Source organism: Arvicanthis niloticus, chromosome 12 (genome assembly GCF_011762505.2).
Source record: "Arvicanthis niloticus isolate mArvNil1 chromosome 12, mArvNil1.pat.X, whole genome shotgun sequence".
Taxonomy (NCBI): domain Eukaryota; kingdom Metazoa; phylum Chordata; class Mammalia; order Rodentia; family Muridae; genus Arvicanthis; species Arvicanthis niloticus.
In genome coordinates this window covers 14,272,137-14,290,490 of record NC_047669.1, presented here as the reverse complement: position 1 = coordinate 14,290,490, position 18,354 = coordinate 14,272,137, and the positions used below count along the sequence as shown (strand labels likewise).

At 38.1% G+C, this 18,354-nt stretch overlaps 1 protein-coding gene across 2 annotated transcripts in view; it reads right to left on the bottom strand.

Moving 5' to 3' along the window:
- Positions 1–4,204: 4,204 nt before the first annotated feature.
- Ccdc50 (coiled-coil domain containing 50) overlaps positions 4,205–18,354 on the bottom strand; it is a 55,897-nt gene continuing 41,747 nt past the window's right edge. Inside the window, exons 7-11 of one of the 2 annotated variants that reach the window (XM_034515046.1) lie at positions 17,928–17,972; positions 17,739–17,843; positions 16,295–16,371; positions 11,921–12,027; positions 4,205–10,248 (exon numbers count right to left, since the gene is read on the bottom strand). In XM_034515046.1, coding sequence (XP_034370937.1) covers positions 10,229–10,248; positions 11,921–12,027; positions 16,295–16,371; positions 17,739–17,843; positions 17,928–17,972 — 354 coding nt within the window. In that variant the 3' untranslated portion in view covers positions 4,205–10,228. The remainder of the gene's footprint in view (positions 10,249–11,920; positions 12,028–16,294; positions 16,372–17,738; positions 17,844–17,927; positions 17,973–18,354) is intronic. The other variant, XM_034515045.2, reaches the window with a different exon arrangement.

Genomic DNA, 18,354 nt, shown 5'->3' with positions numbered 1-18,354 from the left:
TTCCTTTTTGCTTTTATACACGTTTTTATAAGTTTGGTAATGCTCAATCAGAAGTGTAACCCAATACCCAACCTAGATATATCAACTGTCTTTGGTGGAGACACATGAACATCTGCCTTGATATTCCACCCCCTCTCTTTCTCTCTCTTTCTCTCTCTCATCACCTAGCTTCTCCTCTCCTTCTTCTCCTCCTCTCCTTACTCCTCCTCTTGGTACTCCTCCCACCTTAGCTCCTCCTACATATCACCCTTCCTGTTAAAATAAAACTTTTCTCTCAAAATATAATTAGAGCATAATTATTGTGCCTACAATATTAACACTCAATTCTTAATACCATCAATTATTGAAGGTGTTCATATTTCTCTAATTATCACAGACTTTTCTTTTCCATTGTCTTGCAACTAAAACACCACTCATTTTTCTGTCCTTTCTCCATTTTTCTTGACGGGTATTCTCGATTTTGAGGGGTTTTGGTTATTTGTTTTGTAGTTTCCTGTATTTTTCTGAATGCAAATTTATCTCGATATTTAAAATATTTTTTAGAGACTGGAAAGAGATGTGTCAATGGGAAAAGTACACACTGAAAAGCATGAGTACCTAATTACAGATCCCTGTGCCCATGTGAAAAGCTAGGTTGATAGCACACCAGCAAACTTGCCTGTGTAGCCTAAGGGATGAACTCTAGGTTCACTGGAATTGCTTCAAAATATAAGGTGGAGAGCAATGGAAGCAGACATGCCGAGACAACCTCCACAGTATGCACAACACCCACACATACACACAAATAGTTTTTAGCATGTTTACTCCCTAAACGTCAGTGGATAGTTGACACTTAGGAATTGTTTTTAAACAATGAACTTCCATGTGGAGAAATAGAATGTCTAATTCACCTGCATTTTATACAAACGTATTGCTGAAAATTACCATAGTCTCCTATCACCTTCATTTAGGAATTAAATACTTCCATCAAAGGTACTTGGTGTATATTCATTATCCTGAGGGACAAATTTTATTTCTCTAAAACCAGAATGATTATTCAATTACCTGTGTTACTTACAAGTTTTCAAAACAATGTGTTGGCCTCCAGCCCATGTTGTAGGGAGTTAATAATTATTATTGGGGAATGACGTGTGTGTGTGTGTGTGTGTGTGTGTGAGAGAGAGAGAGAGAGAGAGAGAGAGAGAGAGAGAGAGAGAGAGAGAGAGACAGAGAGAGACAGAGAGAGACAGAGAGACAGAGAGAGACAGAGAGAGACAGAGAGACAGAGACAGAGACAGAAGTGTGGATGTGTTCATACCCTGGTGAGCACCTGGAGGCAATGAACAAGCCCAAATGTTGGTTCTCATATTCCATCTCGATTACTTTTATTTTTCCTTTTCTTTATTATTGAAAAATGTTTTCATACAGTTTTGATCGTCTTTCCACTTCCCCAATTCCTCCATGATCCTCTCTACCTCTCTAACCCACCCATTTTTTCTCTCTTTAAAAATCAATGAACAATTGGTTTCACTATTCTGGGTTCTTTACTTTTATGACTGCCCTTTGAAAGGCCCAACAAGCAAAAAGAGTTGGATGCAGATATTTCCACTCAACCAATAGACAGAAGCTGGTGACCCCTGTGGTTGAAATTAGGAAAAAGCTGGGAGAAGCTGAGGAGGTGGGTAACCTCATAGGAAGACCAGCAGTCTCATCTAACCTGGTCCCAGGGATCTCTCAGACACTGGACCACCAACCAGGCAGCACACGCCAGCTGATATGAGGCCCCGAACACATATAAAGCGGAGGACTGCTGGGTCTGAACTCAGTCAGAGAAGATGCACCTAAACCTCAAGAGACTTGGGGCCCCAGTGAGTGGAAAGGTGTGGTGTGGTGGGAGCATCCTCTTGGCAACAAGGGGAGGAGGTGTGTTATGTGGACCAGGCAATAGGGTGGACCAGGATGGGAATAAAGTCTGTACTGTTTTTAAAAAATGGAATAAAAAAGTAATAAAAAAGACAACAAAAGAAACACTTCTCACCTGACATGCGCAAAAATATCCCCACAAAAACCAGAAACCAAAATACAAAACACCAGTAAGATAAATGAAAAAAAAAAAAAAAATCCCAAACTAAACCAAATGAGGCCTAATGTCCCTGTAAATATCATTTAGTTCTGGTCTGGACAGCTTCTCCCAGGCCTGGTGCCTACCCTGAGGGTATAACATACTCAGTGAAAACTCAGTTGAGAAAGCTTTTCCTCTGCCAGTGGGTATCAGTTCAACATAGCTCCTTGGGTAGGAGTAGAAGGCCATGTCTTTGCATTTTCAGGGCTGGGACCTCATCTGCTTAACATGTTGCATGGTCTGAGTTTGTCTTTATATCAGTTCTTTTGTGTATGAAGATGCTGCTTCCTTGGAGTTATCCATCACCTCTGGCTCTAACAATTTTTCCAAACCCTCTTCTTCACAGATCCCTCAGCCTTCAGTGAAGAGGTTTGATAAACACATCTCCTTTTGGTTATTGGAATAAATGCATGCTCACAAGAGCCTTATATCCCTGTCTCCTGAGAGGCTCTGCCAGAACCGGACATAAACAGAGGCAGATGCTTGTGTTAACTATTGAATTGATCACAGGGTTCCCAAATGGAGGAGTTAGAAGACTGAAGGTGCTGGCAGCCCCATGGGGAGAGTGACAATACCAACCAGCCAGAGCTCCCAGGGTCTAAACCACCAGCCTGGGAACACACATGGAGGGACTCATGTCTAGCTGTATAGTTGAGGATGGCCTTGTGAGGCATCAGTGGGAGAGGAGGGCCTTGGTCCCTGGAAGGCTGGATGCCCCAATGTCAGAAAATCCAAGAGCAGGGAGGCGGGAATGGGTGCATGGGTGGGGATACACCCTCACAGAAGTAGGAGAAGATGGATGGGATAAGGGGTTTCAGGGGTGGGGATGGCGAAAGGAGATAACATCTGAAAGGTAAATAAATAAAATATCCAATAAAAAAAACAGATAATGGAACTGGCAATTGCAGTCAATCATTTGAAACTCTTTGTCAACAATTATTACAGGGATTCCTTATAATCAAGGACAAGGTATTGTGGAAGGAGCCCATGGAACTTTAAAATGATTTATTAATAAATTATACTGCAGTGAAATAATTTCTTAATCCTAGTTTGGAAGTTCAAAGTTCTACAAATGTCTCAGGTGTGGGATATCACCATACACAAAATGGATACTTTTATGATTTACATTTTGAACTACTTTTTGAAATTTTACTGTGTAGCATGTTATATGTGTTTAACCAAAAAAAAAAAAAAAATGAAAGTGATAAAATTCTGCTAGTAGTTTGAAAAAAAATCTATTGGTGCTATTTTATCAAAAAAGAAAAAATGCTGTGATGTGTCCTTGGTTACTTAGTAAAGAAACTATGAGGCTATCTCTGATTTAACATATGATGACTATAAGAAAAGACAAGAGTGTCTTACACATCCTGAGACCATCTGCCTGACCTGGACCCTCCCACAACAATCATGACAAAACAAAAGCCCCAGTCAGTTTCTTGCCTAAAGATAACCTGATGGAGACATTTCCTCAGTCAAGATCTCTCAGCTGACTGAAGTTTCTGTCAAGTTGACAAAATGTTAACCAGTATAATATCCTGTTAAAATTGCTAGAGAAGAAACTATCTCCAGAGGATCTGTAAAGTCAGTAGTAACTGAAAAATAGTATTGGAGTTTTAAAAGATTTATTTCTGAATGCTTTTATATCAGTTATCAAGGCAGTAAGATAAAGAACAATCCTTATATTGATAAAATACTGTATAGATATTAATGAGTTGATGATTCTATTTCCCCAAAATTCACTTAGGTGTCTACCAGACAGGAGGAGTTGTACTTCTACACGTTTAGTCGTGGGTTACTGTGTGAACCAGTCTACTTTTTTGTCTCAGCCCTCACAAAATGTGTCGACTTTGTCAACAAACATCATATGCAAAATAGAAGTACTTTTATAATTTACATTCTAAACTACTTGTTAAAATTTTCATTGTACAGTGTAACAGTATGCATAAGTTCAACCAAAGAACACAAAAGTTATAAAATTTTACTAGTATTTAAAAAAAATCTAGTGGAACTCTTTTTTATATAAAAAGTAATATACGCATATATACGCTATAACTTTTTCAAACTTCAGACTTTGAGTGTAGTAACAAAACCAGGAGATCATCATTGACTTAATAAATGGATGACTTTATTGAGAGAAAACAAGATAGGTATTTATTTCAAACCATTCACAAAAACAAAGCACAGACTTACTCATACAATACTTTGGTTTAAAAATTATTTAACACCAATGTTAAACCTGATATTCAGGTGTAAAATACAAACCACAAAAACACAAGCTTGCATAGATGAAATGAACGGATGCAGATGTATGAGTGGTAACGAAGGAAGGCTTCAGCACTGGATAGTGCCTTAATAATGTTAACCAAAGATGTTAACCTATGAGGTCAGCCTCCCCAGACACAAAGGAGTCATCACCATACTTCTCATTTCTCCAACAAGGTTATACACAGGAGCAACCTGGACTATATGAAGATGAATTGAAATAGACTGTTCCCTGCAGCCTAATCCAGATGGGTGCATGCAGGCCCACCAGCAGCAGCACCAGTCACCTTAAGGTATCCACACAGTGTCTCCTCACAGTTTTATTCAATCTCTACATAGGCATGTGGTTTGAGGTGGTCTATCCTCAGACATGAGAGATGTTCTATTGAGGCTGTGATCAGCTCCATGCACAACCCCTCAGTGGGGGATGGGCTGACCATAAGCTGGCCAGCAGTGGGATCCCATCTCACTTCACTGGGGCAGGTGGGCTGACCATAAGCTGGCCAGCAGTGGGATCCCATCTCACTTGTTTTATACTTTTCTCTAGGTCACTGCACTTATAGAACTCTTACCAAATGAAGTGTGTGGTTTTCTCATAGCACAACTAAAGAAATGATTTTTTTTCAAATTATAACAGAAATAAATGACAGTGTCACCTCAAATGTCCTGAGATACTTGATTTATGTAACAAACTCTTGTACTTTCAAATCTAGCACTGTTCAAATGTTTCACAGGGATAGATTGTTCTCAGCAGACACCAGACATTACAGAGACTTGTCATTTTTAAATGTTACTTTTATATGTCATTTTTCCATATTACTTCCTAATATTTACATTATTTCATGAAATGAATATCTGGTTGCTCATTTAAAACCATGAAAAATACGGCTATGCTTGGGAAAGGACATCTGCCTTTTGGATTACACCAAGACTTCAACCTAAAGGAATTTAGAAACTATTCATACATAAGTATAAAACTTCTCATACCCAAAACTCTTAGCAAATGTTTAGCTAGACTCAGTTTCAGCAATTACAGTGTGAATCAGTGTAGCAATGTCTCTGAAAAACGCCACTCATGCCTGGCTGGTCTCTCAATGCCTACTTTTTACTGTTGGCAATCTTTGCTAATTTGTTACTCAAACTTTTTTAATTTTTTTCTCATCTTCATATTTGAATTTCCCCAATAAAGACCTGGGCAATACAGTTACATAATTAGTATTGCCCTAATCTAACATGCTGAAGTCAGCATACTATAAAAATTAACTTCTTAAAATAAGAAAAAAAAAACACTTTTTTTTCTTACTTATAATACACAGAAGCATATGAAATCTATGAACATATTAGTAGCTGTGCTCAGATTTATAAGGGCAAAAAATGGCTTTTAGTGGCAAACACATGCATAAATCAGTGTGGTTACCTGCATGACTGTGCTCATCTGCGTGCAGCCTAGAAAAGCTGTCCTCCTATCTTCTCAACCATACCCACATTTTACTGCTTCTGTTAAAAGAAAGAGACTAAAGCACTCTTCAGATCACCATTTCAAGTAATACATCCAATCCATTTGAGGGGGCGGGGGGCGGGCGTTCTCCGGTATTTCTTAATAGTAAATAAGCTTTTCAATACACAAAAATAATTGTTAAAATTCTTAGAAATAATCTGAGTATTGTCACTGAACCAAAAAACCTCTTGGACATCTTTTGCAGTCACCATAAAAAATGAACAAGAACCTCCCAACTGTTCAGAAAGTTATCATGTGTGAACACTCCAGCCAGGGAGTGCTCCCAGCAGTGGTCTGGCCGCGCCTTGCTCCTCCTGGAACTGAGAAGATACTGGGAGAAGCTCAAAGCTCCAGGTGACCAGGATGCTTGAGATGCTGGAGGCTCTTCCATGAACTGCATGCCAATGGAGAGCTGACGAGAGCTCATGCATACTAAACACAATGGCCTAGAGTACACTCAAACTCATTTAAGGCAACACTGATCTTCACAGACACTGTTGACATAAAGTGCAGGGCTCATCAGAAAAGTGACTATTTCTAATGTCTTCCTAGCTTTTCCTTGCCTTCTTGGAGACACTGAAACTAAATTTGAGCATTTCTGATGAGTTATAGCAGAAGCAACAAAGCCTTCAATTCTTCCCTTTAATTATCTTACATATCATGATAAAAACTAATCAAACAAAAAAACAAAACAAAACAAAACAAAACCTCCCACCACATATTCGGCTAATACTGTTCTACACAGCATTAACAGGATGCTCCTCAGTGGGTGTCTCTCGGCCTGCATTGCCCTATTACAGGGTAATACAGGGAAGAAACAAGCATCCTGTCACCAGTCAGATACAGATACGGCTCTAAAGCACATAGGCACCAACCGATAGCCAGAGAAATGGGGTGATGCTTTTGGGTCACTTCTCTGATTGTCAGACAGGAAGAGAGAATGGGTGACCGGGTCACTTTTCTGCTATGAACAGCATATGACAGACACATTACAGACTTTTTTAAATGAAAGATTCGATTCTGAATGTTTTAGGAACTGTTTTATAAAAGCGTGCTATGAGAACACTGCACAGTGTTCACAGTGAAATCAAGGGGAACGATGTCTCCTTGTCAGTGTGACCTCAATGTCAGTGCTCTTTCCACAAACACCACCCTACCAAATGGAAGAAGCCATTTACTTCAAGCTCTATTCTATGTTAGGCCTTCGAGTTATTTCTACATGGGCCTCATCTCTTCATTAGGCTGATGATCTCAGCCAATCACAAGTTACCTTTTAAAGGAGAGTAACAGATCTTCTTGTTTCCCAAAGTGAGATTTATACAAATAAAGGCAATACTCATTGTAAGTCAAGGCTGTAAAATGTTAACCACTTATGTGGTAAACAGAATGCACCATATTACAGTATATTTTTTTGTCTTTGTTTTTGTTATAAATTTGGCACAAACAGACTTAGAGAAGCTCTGACAGTATTAAAGTGTGCAGTGGACCACAGGTCACATACTTTAGACGGTTGCCTAGGTGCAGTGACCCAGGCCACTGTGAAAACAGTTTTCTTTGGGCATATATTTATGCATATCCCTCTTCCTAATTTTGATGTTTCTCAAGCTCAGAAATACATAGTTTGGTTGTGGCTGTTCAGGTTTTGAGTTCATTACTACATAGCCATTTGTCATAAAGTCACTTGACCTCATAACATTTCAATGACATGTGAAGTCATTTGCAAAAATTCTCAATATTCTTTGAGAACAAAAGAAACAATTTTTCTATTCTCCCAACAAGGCAATTATAACTAACAGTAGCTTAAATACTGGAATTAATTTCTATCAGGTCAGCATATTTAATGTGACTTTTATCTAGCCTCTTTTCTAGGATGGAAAAGGAGAGAGCATCCTGTCGGGCAGTCTCATGTCGAGGCTTCTTAACATAGTATGCCCATCCAGAGACACTGGTGTTAACAGCACATGGCCTGCAGAGAAACCAAGTTGAGAAACAAAAGAATTCTCAAGGCTAATTCTCATGGCTAGAAGAATTAGTCTGTATGTTGATAGCAAAACAGAATACAGTGTGGACCTAATAATTAAATTGCATGTGTTCAATAACATGAACAAAATAAATGCTTTCATTTTTATATAAAAATTAAAAATTAAAAAGCAGAGACCACAGTGAATACTGGCAGTTCATTAAGAGCTGTTAGTTGTTTCAATCATCTCAAAGATATATTATTTGACTGATAGCAAAAATTTTAATTAAGAATAATTAAGAACATTTTTCTATCTTTCTACTCATAATAGTTACTGGTATTCTTAAAAAAACTGTTCACTTTACAAAAATAAAATAAAATAAGACAAACAATATATTTTAAAATTGTAGTCTTTTAAAAAAATGTAAAAAGTAACAACTACTCCAATACTGATGCTGAGCTGGCCATCATAAGGGCAGCACTGACTTGGCCATCCAGGGTGACAGGTAAGACTTCAGCATTCTGGTTAAATGGCTTGGCATTTCTAAAACTAAAAGACATACATTTTACAACAATAAATATGATTAAATGAAGTTCATGCAAAACCAAAGAAATGCAGCTTTTAAAGTTAAAAGTGATCATTTCATGAGATAGAAAAATAAATATTTATAAAACAAAAAATATGGCAGAAGATGTTGCCTGTTTTGCCTAATTATCAAATAAAAATACAACTATATTTTTTCTTTAAAGTTACCATTTCAAAATGCCTTTAAAAAACATGAAGTAAAGTCACAGGGCAGGGTAGATGAAGATACAGCATTCCACTAAGCTGGTAAGAGGAAGCTGTGGCATTGAAAGCATTGTATGGATTCTGACTTAAGGCTAGGCTCTCCCTTTGCCTCCTTCTCTGAAGGATGCTCTTCCTGCATGTACTTGCTGGCTGATTCCTGGGCCTGTAGTTCACTCCCTTGCATTTGCTCCCAGGAACTGCACTGCTGCATCTGCATCTTCCCAGATGACTGTTTGCCCACAGCTTCACTCTTAGTCACTTTTCACCCAAATTTCTATCAGGTATCACTTTATGAAACAAAAGATTGTTCTCAAAATCAGAGATCAAAATCTGTTGGGAGCAGCATTCCAGAATCTTCCACATGTTTAAGACAGTTTGGAAAGACAAGGCAAATGGAAGGCGGGCAGTCCTTAAATCATTTCTCTCAGCAACCCTATTTTCTGCTTTTTTAAGTAAACAGCATACTGACATACCAGAAAACGTCAGATCCATACACTGCAAAGAACAGCAGGTCAAGCTGGGAAAATGGCAATCACATATAGGTTCAGCATGGCTGCCATTTATATTAAGTAAGTTGTATGGATAAATACAGAATTTTATAGAGGAGTTTAAAAGGTCTTACAGAGAGGAATACAATGACTGTCAGCCATGGATGGCTACACCTGGATAATGACTCACTTCATCAAATCCAACTTCATGTTGAATTAATCTAATATTGAAAGTGTGTAAAACATCACTGCAAAGTTGCCAACAAAAACCGCTATATCCTGGGAGCAAGAGGCTGGATATGCACAGCTAGGTGGATGGATGGTATCAAGTCCCATGGACACTGTTCTATTCCTTTGGCTCTATAATTAAATTAGAAAAGCAAGGCAACAGAAGGCTGCTTCTTCTTTAATTTTGAGTTGACTCTTCATGGACGTGAGAGAAAATATCAGACAATTAAGGTCTCTACAAATAAATATTAGCACGTTAGTCATTGCCTAAGGGCGTCAAAAAGACTTGATCCTGAGGAAACAGCAGTACACACTAACAAGTGAGGGTTACATGACCATCTAGAGCCTCTACCAATCCACTTATTCAGAAGAACAGACTTCCACTGCTCTGGGTGTTTCCCCTATACTTTATTGTTGTGATTTTACTTTTCTGAAAAGAATAAAAAACAAAGGCTGTATCTTTGAAAATATCATCCTAACAAGCAGCAGAGCAGCTCTTCCATACACTTCCTTATACTTCACTGCATCCAATGTGATCTTTACTTGATGATGAATCTCTGGACACTTCTAATTGCTAAATAAACTCAATTCCCTAGATGCCAATATCGTATAACTAGCAACTGTCGTTTTATAGAATTATTATGTCCCAGGAAATATATCCACAGAAGACGTGGCCAATATTCAGAAGCTACATTTTCTTACACTGCCCAAGTGACTAAAATAACTAAAATTTTAAAATGAAGTGAAATATTTTTTTTAGTTAAAAAACACTTGAGAGTAACTCCCAGCAATGGCACACAGAAGGACAACAGCCAATGTGGAATGCATGTTGTATCTCTCAGTAATATGTGCTATAGGAAGTCCATTGTCGAGGCATATCCCTTTTGTTGTTTTGTTTGATTTACTGCTTATTATGGAAGCCTAGGGAAAGAAGAAAAAAGAAACATCATTAAAGTCCAGGTAACTGGGGTAGGGGGAGGAGCATGAGAGACAGAAAAGAGAATTTAAAGCTAACTGGTTTTGTACTTTTAATTTTGCCACAAATTTTACATTTTTGATGGTGCAAAAGTGCAAAATAAATACTTAGCAGTCAACGTGTAAACTCCAACATGAAGCTCCACACCTTCTGAATGGCTCTCTAATCACATATGATTTCAGAGATGGATAAGCCCTGAATCTGCTTCATTTTGCTATATATATGTTTTCATTTGCAAGTTCTTTAAAGTTTTAATAAATTAAAAAAAGATGAAAATACTCTCAATTCACTGTCTCCCTACCCAAGATACATCTTCGATTCTATGTACTCTCCAAATGGCTCCTCCTTACATTTTTAGAAATCTTTTGCTTACAAAATAGTCATGTACAGAATCACTTTGTCATTTTAATACTTTGCAGCAAATACATATTGAGGACTAACAGACATATACTGTCCCCAAATAATACAAACTCAGGTTCAGAGAAAACAAATTCATAAGCAACTTTCTAGCTGCATCAGAGATGTTAAAAATATCAGTAAGTGAAAAAAAATGATAAAAATATCACCTAAGAAATCTTTAAAACATTCAATCAAATATTGAGACCTAATGCTTGTAACCTGATTTGCAATCATCTCTCCTTTACTCCCCTACCTCCCAAGGTCTCGCTGTTGCTGGCGTTTCCTCTATTTCTCCCTCTGCTTGTGGAGTGCTGGGACTACAGGAGTACAGCACCACACACAACCTCCCTTCACAAGGCTTACTCTACATGACTGACAATTCTGGACTAATTATTTTACTACCACTGTTTTGGAGATAGGGAAGTTAGAAAAGAAACTCTACCTCACTATGTAACTGTGACAAACATGTTTGTGTTTGCTTGTGTTTGCTTGTGTGTGTGTAGAAAAGCAAACTCATCCAGCTGTCCTTCTGTTGCAAAATCATTAATCCTCTATAGCTCTCCATTTCTTTCCTCATGTTCTTTACTGTACCTGTCGTCTGTGAGGAACTGTGTGGTATGTATGTACATACGTGCACTGTTAATCTAATCCCTACCAGGAACTGTGTGGTATGTATGTACATGCACTGTTAATCTAATCCCTACCCTCAGGCCGTATATCATCCAACATTTTTGAAACAAAACTGTTTTAGGTTTTGAAACTTTTCTTTGAAACATGTGCATAGACTATCTCTAATTTCTTACACCTAATTGTTTGACTATCGAATGGCAAGTGAGATACTCTTAAGTTGGAAAAGTCTACATCTGAAATGTTCCGAAAGTCTGAAACTGAAGAATGTATTAGTACTGAAAAGCTTCAGCCTTCAGATTCCAATTGTTTAAACTGTACAGATAACGCTGTCCAATCTAAATGGAACTGCAATTCCTTCCAATAATGTGAAGAGAGAGCAATAACTTCTCCATGGAGAAAAGTGTAAATACTTAGGAAACTCTGCACATAGTTAAAAGTGATTTACTTCCGGCTTTCGAATGTTTAGTAACTGCTGTGCAGCAGATGGCTTAATTTTTCTACCACATAATCAAAAGACAGTATTTCATTTCCTATCACAACACGAGGTTAACACAGAGGGCCTCGGCCTGACACACACATGCTCCTTACCTTTATGCGAGGACTCAGACTTTGGAAAATGACGTGCACCACTGTGCTGGTTTGTAAAATGGCTGGGCTCCATGTCCTCAGGGCCCATCCCTGTAGGTGGCAGTGGTCTGCAGGCAAACAGAATTTAAAGAACCTAAAATGTTTGCTATACTTCCAGCTCTCACTGAGCAACACAGCAAAAGCTCTTCTGTAGAATCTGACTGCCCAGTGCTTCAGAATGCTCAGGTTAGGTCCTGGATAGCTACATGTCTTAGAATAAATTATTTTTATCTTACTATTCTTAATGTGTATGAGTCTCTAATTTTTTCCACAATATGTAATATGTATGAGTCATTGTTATGGAACCATTATGTGAATGAGGTATATATAGCCTGCCCTTAATTTACTCCATATTGCCAGATTTTACCAAGTAAATAAAGAAGTGAATAAATTAATAAAGAAAGTAAAGATGAAAACAAGAAGTACGAAAGGGCAGAGGCTACCAAGAATGGCAGACCGTTCACGAGCAATGGAGTTCTTCATCCACTAGGTGGCAAAGTCCACCTTAAAACACCTGCAGCTTTCTATGCAAATCATTTAAAAGGTCTTATGTCAAAGAGAAAAAAAATGTCAAAAAGAAAAAAATTATTCTAAGTATTTAATATTAAATATAGACTTATGCAAATATTTGGCATTGATAAAAATGGAAAGAAAAACCAGCTTAATTCTTTGATTTTTCCAAAGGTATACTTAAATTTTACAGGAAAACATGGAGCCTGAAAAGGCTGTTATAGATCAGATCTATAATGGTATTAAAGGATGCTTTGTATAATCACAAGGTGTAAATATTTTGAGGCTTGAAAAGCTCTAGTCAGTTTGGTATAAAACTGACTACATAAGATCCAAATCAAAGCTAACACTGAATTTCTCTACTTGTCCCTAGCAGAAATCTCTTTCTGGGTATCTAGAAGGATCAAAAGAAATAACAAATTGTATGTACAGAGAGAACTCTACATAGCTCAGTTGACCTACAACATGCTACCTAAGTCTGCAGGGTAGCATGGTTAGATGAAATGAATGACTGATCCAAGAGCAGATGCTTAAGCTTAGAGAGAAAACAGCTCTTAAGAGAATCCAGTAGACTCTGGAAACGGTGCTCTGATCAACGCAGAGCTGAACATGTGTATATCAGCAGAAACAGCAGTGGCCGCACATCTGACATGTATCTATAGATTTTCAAATGGAAGCCGTAGGTCAAAATCTGTGCAGCCCAAAACCGAAAGACTAACAGTCTGAGAACTAAGGGCCTGCTAGAGTGAGCTGTTTATTCGTGTATCTCAAACACTCAAATGTCATCTGGAAATACATTTTTATGTTTTTATATTTTTGTTCATGCTATATGTATAAAAACACTTTAAGCACAGTTCACTTTCACCCCAAATCATGTGCCTGCAAATATTAAGTCTGTTGTTTGCTTGTTTTCTCAATGCTGAATGACATTCTTAGAACCTTAGAAAGTACCACAAGGCTTATGAGGAAGAACTGACAGAAAACATGTGTCTTTTCGGACTTAGCTTCACAAGGTGGCTGAGGATGGCAGCCAAGTCCAAGAAAAGTGGATGTTTATCACTGCAGAGAGTCTCCTTACCTTTTCACGAATCTCACCAGAGACCCCTAAATCTGAAGACAAGAGCACTGGGATGTCTGTGCAGGAAAAGCAACTCACTCTAAGACACCCTGAGATCTCAGGCTCAGTTGTTTTCAAATATTACATATTTTACTTTTAATCGAAATAGAATTACATCACCATTCCCTTTTCTTTTTCATGCCTTCAGACCGGGCATACCCCTCCCAACTCTCAAGTTGATTTCTTTTTCTTTGATTACATTTGTTACATATGTATCTAACACATGTATGTGAATGCACAAACACACACATACATATGAAATACAACCTGCTGAGTCCATTTGTGTTGTTTGTGTGAATACTGTTTCAAGCTGAGCAGTGTGCACTGGACAAATGACAAGTTGGCTCACCCTGGCAAAAGGCTGTTCTCCTCCTCCTTCTCCCAGCAGCCAATAGTTGCCTGCAGTTCTTTGTTTATGGGCTAAACCCAGCAAAATACCCACTTCCACATCAACATATCCACTGATATTCCTATTCTTCAGATCTTGTTTGCACAGCAATTTCTAGAATAGACCGGATCACAATAGACTTCCTCAGTCTATACAAGGAATGTTTCTAGATTTACTGTTTCCTATGCTATTATATTGCAATGGGAATGATTGTTTCTAGGTTAGTGGTATTTATTGTTAAAGATGGGAAAACTCTTACAAATTAAGAGTTTATTCTGTATTATCTACTTCCTTCTCTTAAAAATTATATTTTTAATTAATAAAATTGCTAAGTGTTCTTCAGCATTTACCTCAAAAATCAGCTGCTGGTTGCTCACACCTAAGTCAGGCTAATAGGCTTCTCATACCCAGTGTTTTTATTCAGGTCACTTAAGAAACCATCTAGTGATCTGGGTAATTATCACAACAGCAAAGAAATGTTCATTGTTAGGAACGGTTCTTATCTTAGCCCTAAGTATTAGGACGATCAAAAGATGATCAAGTGCAAATAAATACAGTCAATATTCATATGAATGTGCTAGAAAATAAAGGAGACTTGAAAAAAGATTTAGAATTTCTATGGGAAAAACTCAAAAAGGAACTGACATTTTCAGTATAAAAGCCTGAAGTTGAAGCTTTGTTTTGTTTGTCTTTCTTTAGACAAGTTTTCTTGTTTGCTCACTTAAACTAAGTTTAATGGATACACAGAAACATAAAAATAGACATAATTCAATATATATGTATGCTGTTTAATATACAAATCTGATTAAACATACCTACTTCCTCTTTTTCTTTTTATTGTATTTTGTGTGTGTGCATATGGGTGTTTTGCTTGCATGTATGTCTATGAAACACATGTGTGCAGTGGGTGGGGACTGGAGTTACACAGTCAAGCTGCCATGTGGATGCTGGGATCAAGCTAAAATCCAAATTTAATGTTTTATTTGCTTTTTTTTGACACTAGATTTTTTTCTATGTTGCCCTCATTATGTATCCCAGGACTGCCATGAACTTACAGGGATACCCATTTCTCTCCCTCTGGATTGATGGCATTACAGTTATGTGCCACCATGCCTGGCTAAGGATTTGTTTTTCTTCTTCTGTTTTTTTTTTTTTTTTTTTTTTTTAATTATTTTACTTATTTACATTCATATGTTGCCTCTATTCTCTGCCCCCTTCAAGAGTTCATTGTCCAATCCACCCTCCCCTTTGCCTCTGAGAGGGTGCTCCCCCACATATACACCCTCCTTCACCTCCCTACCTCCTTGTATCCCTCTTCCCTGGAGCATCAAGTCTCTACAGGATTAGGTGCATCCTCTCCCACTGAGGTCAGACAAGGCGGTCCTCTGCTACAAATGAGCCACCAGCCACAGACCAGCCCATCCCTGTATGCTCTTTGGTTGGTGGTTTAGTCTCTGGTATATTTAATGTTTCTATGTGTATGAGTATTTGTCTACAAATACATATGTGAATCTCTTGCATATTTGGAGCCATCAGAAGCCAGAACAGAGCATCAGGTCCCCTGGAACTGAAGTTATAGATCATAGTGAGCCACCACACAGGTGTGGGTAACTGAAGCCAGGTCCTCTGAGAGCCATCTCTCCAGCTCCCATCCATTCTTTATAGTGAAAGCCTTCAATACGCTTTCATCTGGGGGGCTTGAAATGTACAAATCATAACTTATTTATAGTCTGCCTCCTGCTAACTACCAAAGCTTCTTGTTCCTACTTAACTATAATGTCCATGGATAGAACTTCCTCTATTCTCCTCTCCAGTTTTCTCCTTGCCATCCTTCTGTGTTTAAGCATTCTCTTCATATTTTAATCAAACATTCTGGAAAGACTATAAACAATAAAGAAAATAGAACTTTCTTTTCCAGACTCAACTGCTGACTAGTAAAGGTGAAAAGAGAACAGTTCCTCATCACTGTGACTGTAAGTCAGGAAGAACACTGAGCACAGTCAGCTACTTGGCTACAGTGACACTGACTCTGCAACAAAGGAATTAACTACACACACACACACACACACACACACACACACACACACACACATACACACACACACAAATGCACATAGGTGTGCACAGAAATGCTCTTATCCAGAGATGTTCTCAGCCCCAACAAACATTTAAAATCTGAGATTTTAATTTAGAAATTAGTTAATCTCATCTCTTTCTAGCTGAGGGTACAAACTCCTTAAATGTCAGAAGCAGGCTTAACACAGGACCCTCTCCTTTTACATCCCAGTGTCTACTGTCTCCTTCTCAGGTGTCATCTTACCTCGACGGCCTGTCAATCTTGGAACGGTGTGTTTCATCACCCTCTTTTGACTTTGAGTGTGTCGACTTTCCTTTTGACTGTGGACAGAAGAACAAACACCAAACAACAGGAAACAAAAAGTTTATAAAACATCTATAACCCAGCAAGCATTCCTTTCGGAATTTCTGACCACATTTAGCTGAATAAAATATATTAAACTATTCAAGTCAAAAATTAAGACACAATGGTCTGGTGCAATCTGCTGGCTAATCAAATGAGTGGGCCACACAGACACACATACGCACGCGTGCGCAAACTCAATACACTCAAACACAAACATGTACACACACACGCACATCATGAACCTCACAGTCATGTGCAGACACAATAAGTAACAAAGGTGCTGCACAGCTGAACAAATCTAGAAGACAAAATGGATGAACTATGGAGCTCTTAAGCTCTTTTCTGTTTATCCAACTTAGGGCAAAGGTTTTTAAGCCAGCCACTAAAATACATTTCAAAAAAAAAATTCTAAGAAAAGATTTGTACCAACAGCAGTTACAAAATCTAAAAACTGCAAAAGGGGGATTCTTGCTAGCAAGATGGTCCTGTTCTATGATTAACAATTCATAAAAAGCAAACTATCTTTTCTTGGTTAAAGAATCTAAGCATCTGTGGCTTCTTTTATGTAATAGAACATTTGGGAATGCTTATGTTATCACACATCCTAAATTGTAAAGATGAGTGGACTGAAAAGATGTAACTAACATGCAAATAATACTTCTATTTGTTTTAAGATGGATACTTAACAACTCAGTAAAGAAAAGGGGCTAAGTGACATTATCATCATAGTTTTGAGGTATTTTGCCTCGTAATAATTACTGAAGCTGTGAGGCAGGACCAGACATGGAGAAGAGCACTGTGCAGAGAAGTACAGAGACGACACATGTCATGTGTCCATACTCTAGACTCCATGTTCCCAAGCTAGTACAAACTCTGCTTCCCAGAGTCGTCGGTCCTGCAAGTGTTGTAGGACTAAGACATAAGCAATGGGTGCTAGGGATATGCACTCACTTGGCAGTCACCAGCTATCAAAACAAAAGAGAGCTGTCTGGAGGGGAGAAGGACAATTCAGGCAAACTGTAAGTGCAAAGCAAGTATCGGCCATTGGGATGGCTCTGGAGGCAGATGAACACACTGCATCCTTTTGTAATGTAATTAGATAAAATCAGACCTGAGTCAGTCTGAAAATGACTAAAATGTGCTTTGCAAACTTAGCAGTTTAAATTCAATTACATGATTCTTTGTGAAACAACCATGACACATTAGTCACGCATGCAATGTATATATTTTTACATAACAAAATGAATTTTCAGACCTTATCTTGAAAGCAGAACCCTGTTTTCACCTCTCATTTTATTGCTGCTCTAAAAATAAAGCGAAACAAAAAACAGTCCCACACTACCTTGCACTCAGGGTCATGTTTCCTTTTGTCCAAAGATGACTTTTCTCGCTCTTTGGCTTTCTTGTAAGCTTTTTTTTCTTCAGCCATCAGAAGTCGAGCAATTTCCTAAGTAAGACACAGGCAATGTCACTAATTACAGACTTGAGGTGGTTTCTCACAATGTAGGGAACCTTATTAATGTGAACTGACCTCATCCTGGGCAACCTGAGCTGCTCTCATGTCCACATGAGTAGCCTGCGAATCAGAAACACAACAGATAATCTGGAATCTGTGCTGTCCATTTACATCTTATATAAAATAAATTGGAATTTGAAACCAGTTGTAGTGGAATTCCTGAAGTTGTTGATAAGTGGCTATACTTTCACCAGTCAGAATAGAAGGACTTTGCAACCTACTCAACAGATTATTTTTAGAGAACCAACAAAATGTATTAATGTAGAAATGAGGACAAGGAGTTCTGGTGCTAATGCCTTATCAATCCTCACAGCTAGATGTAGAGGCCTCCTGATGCAGTAAGCTACACTCCTATAGGCTAAGTGAAACCACCATCTAAAACTGCACATAACGCCAAGCCCTTCGATGACTACTTTTCTAATACAAACAAACTCAAAATGAT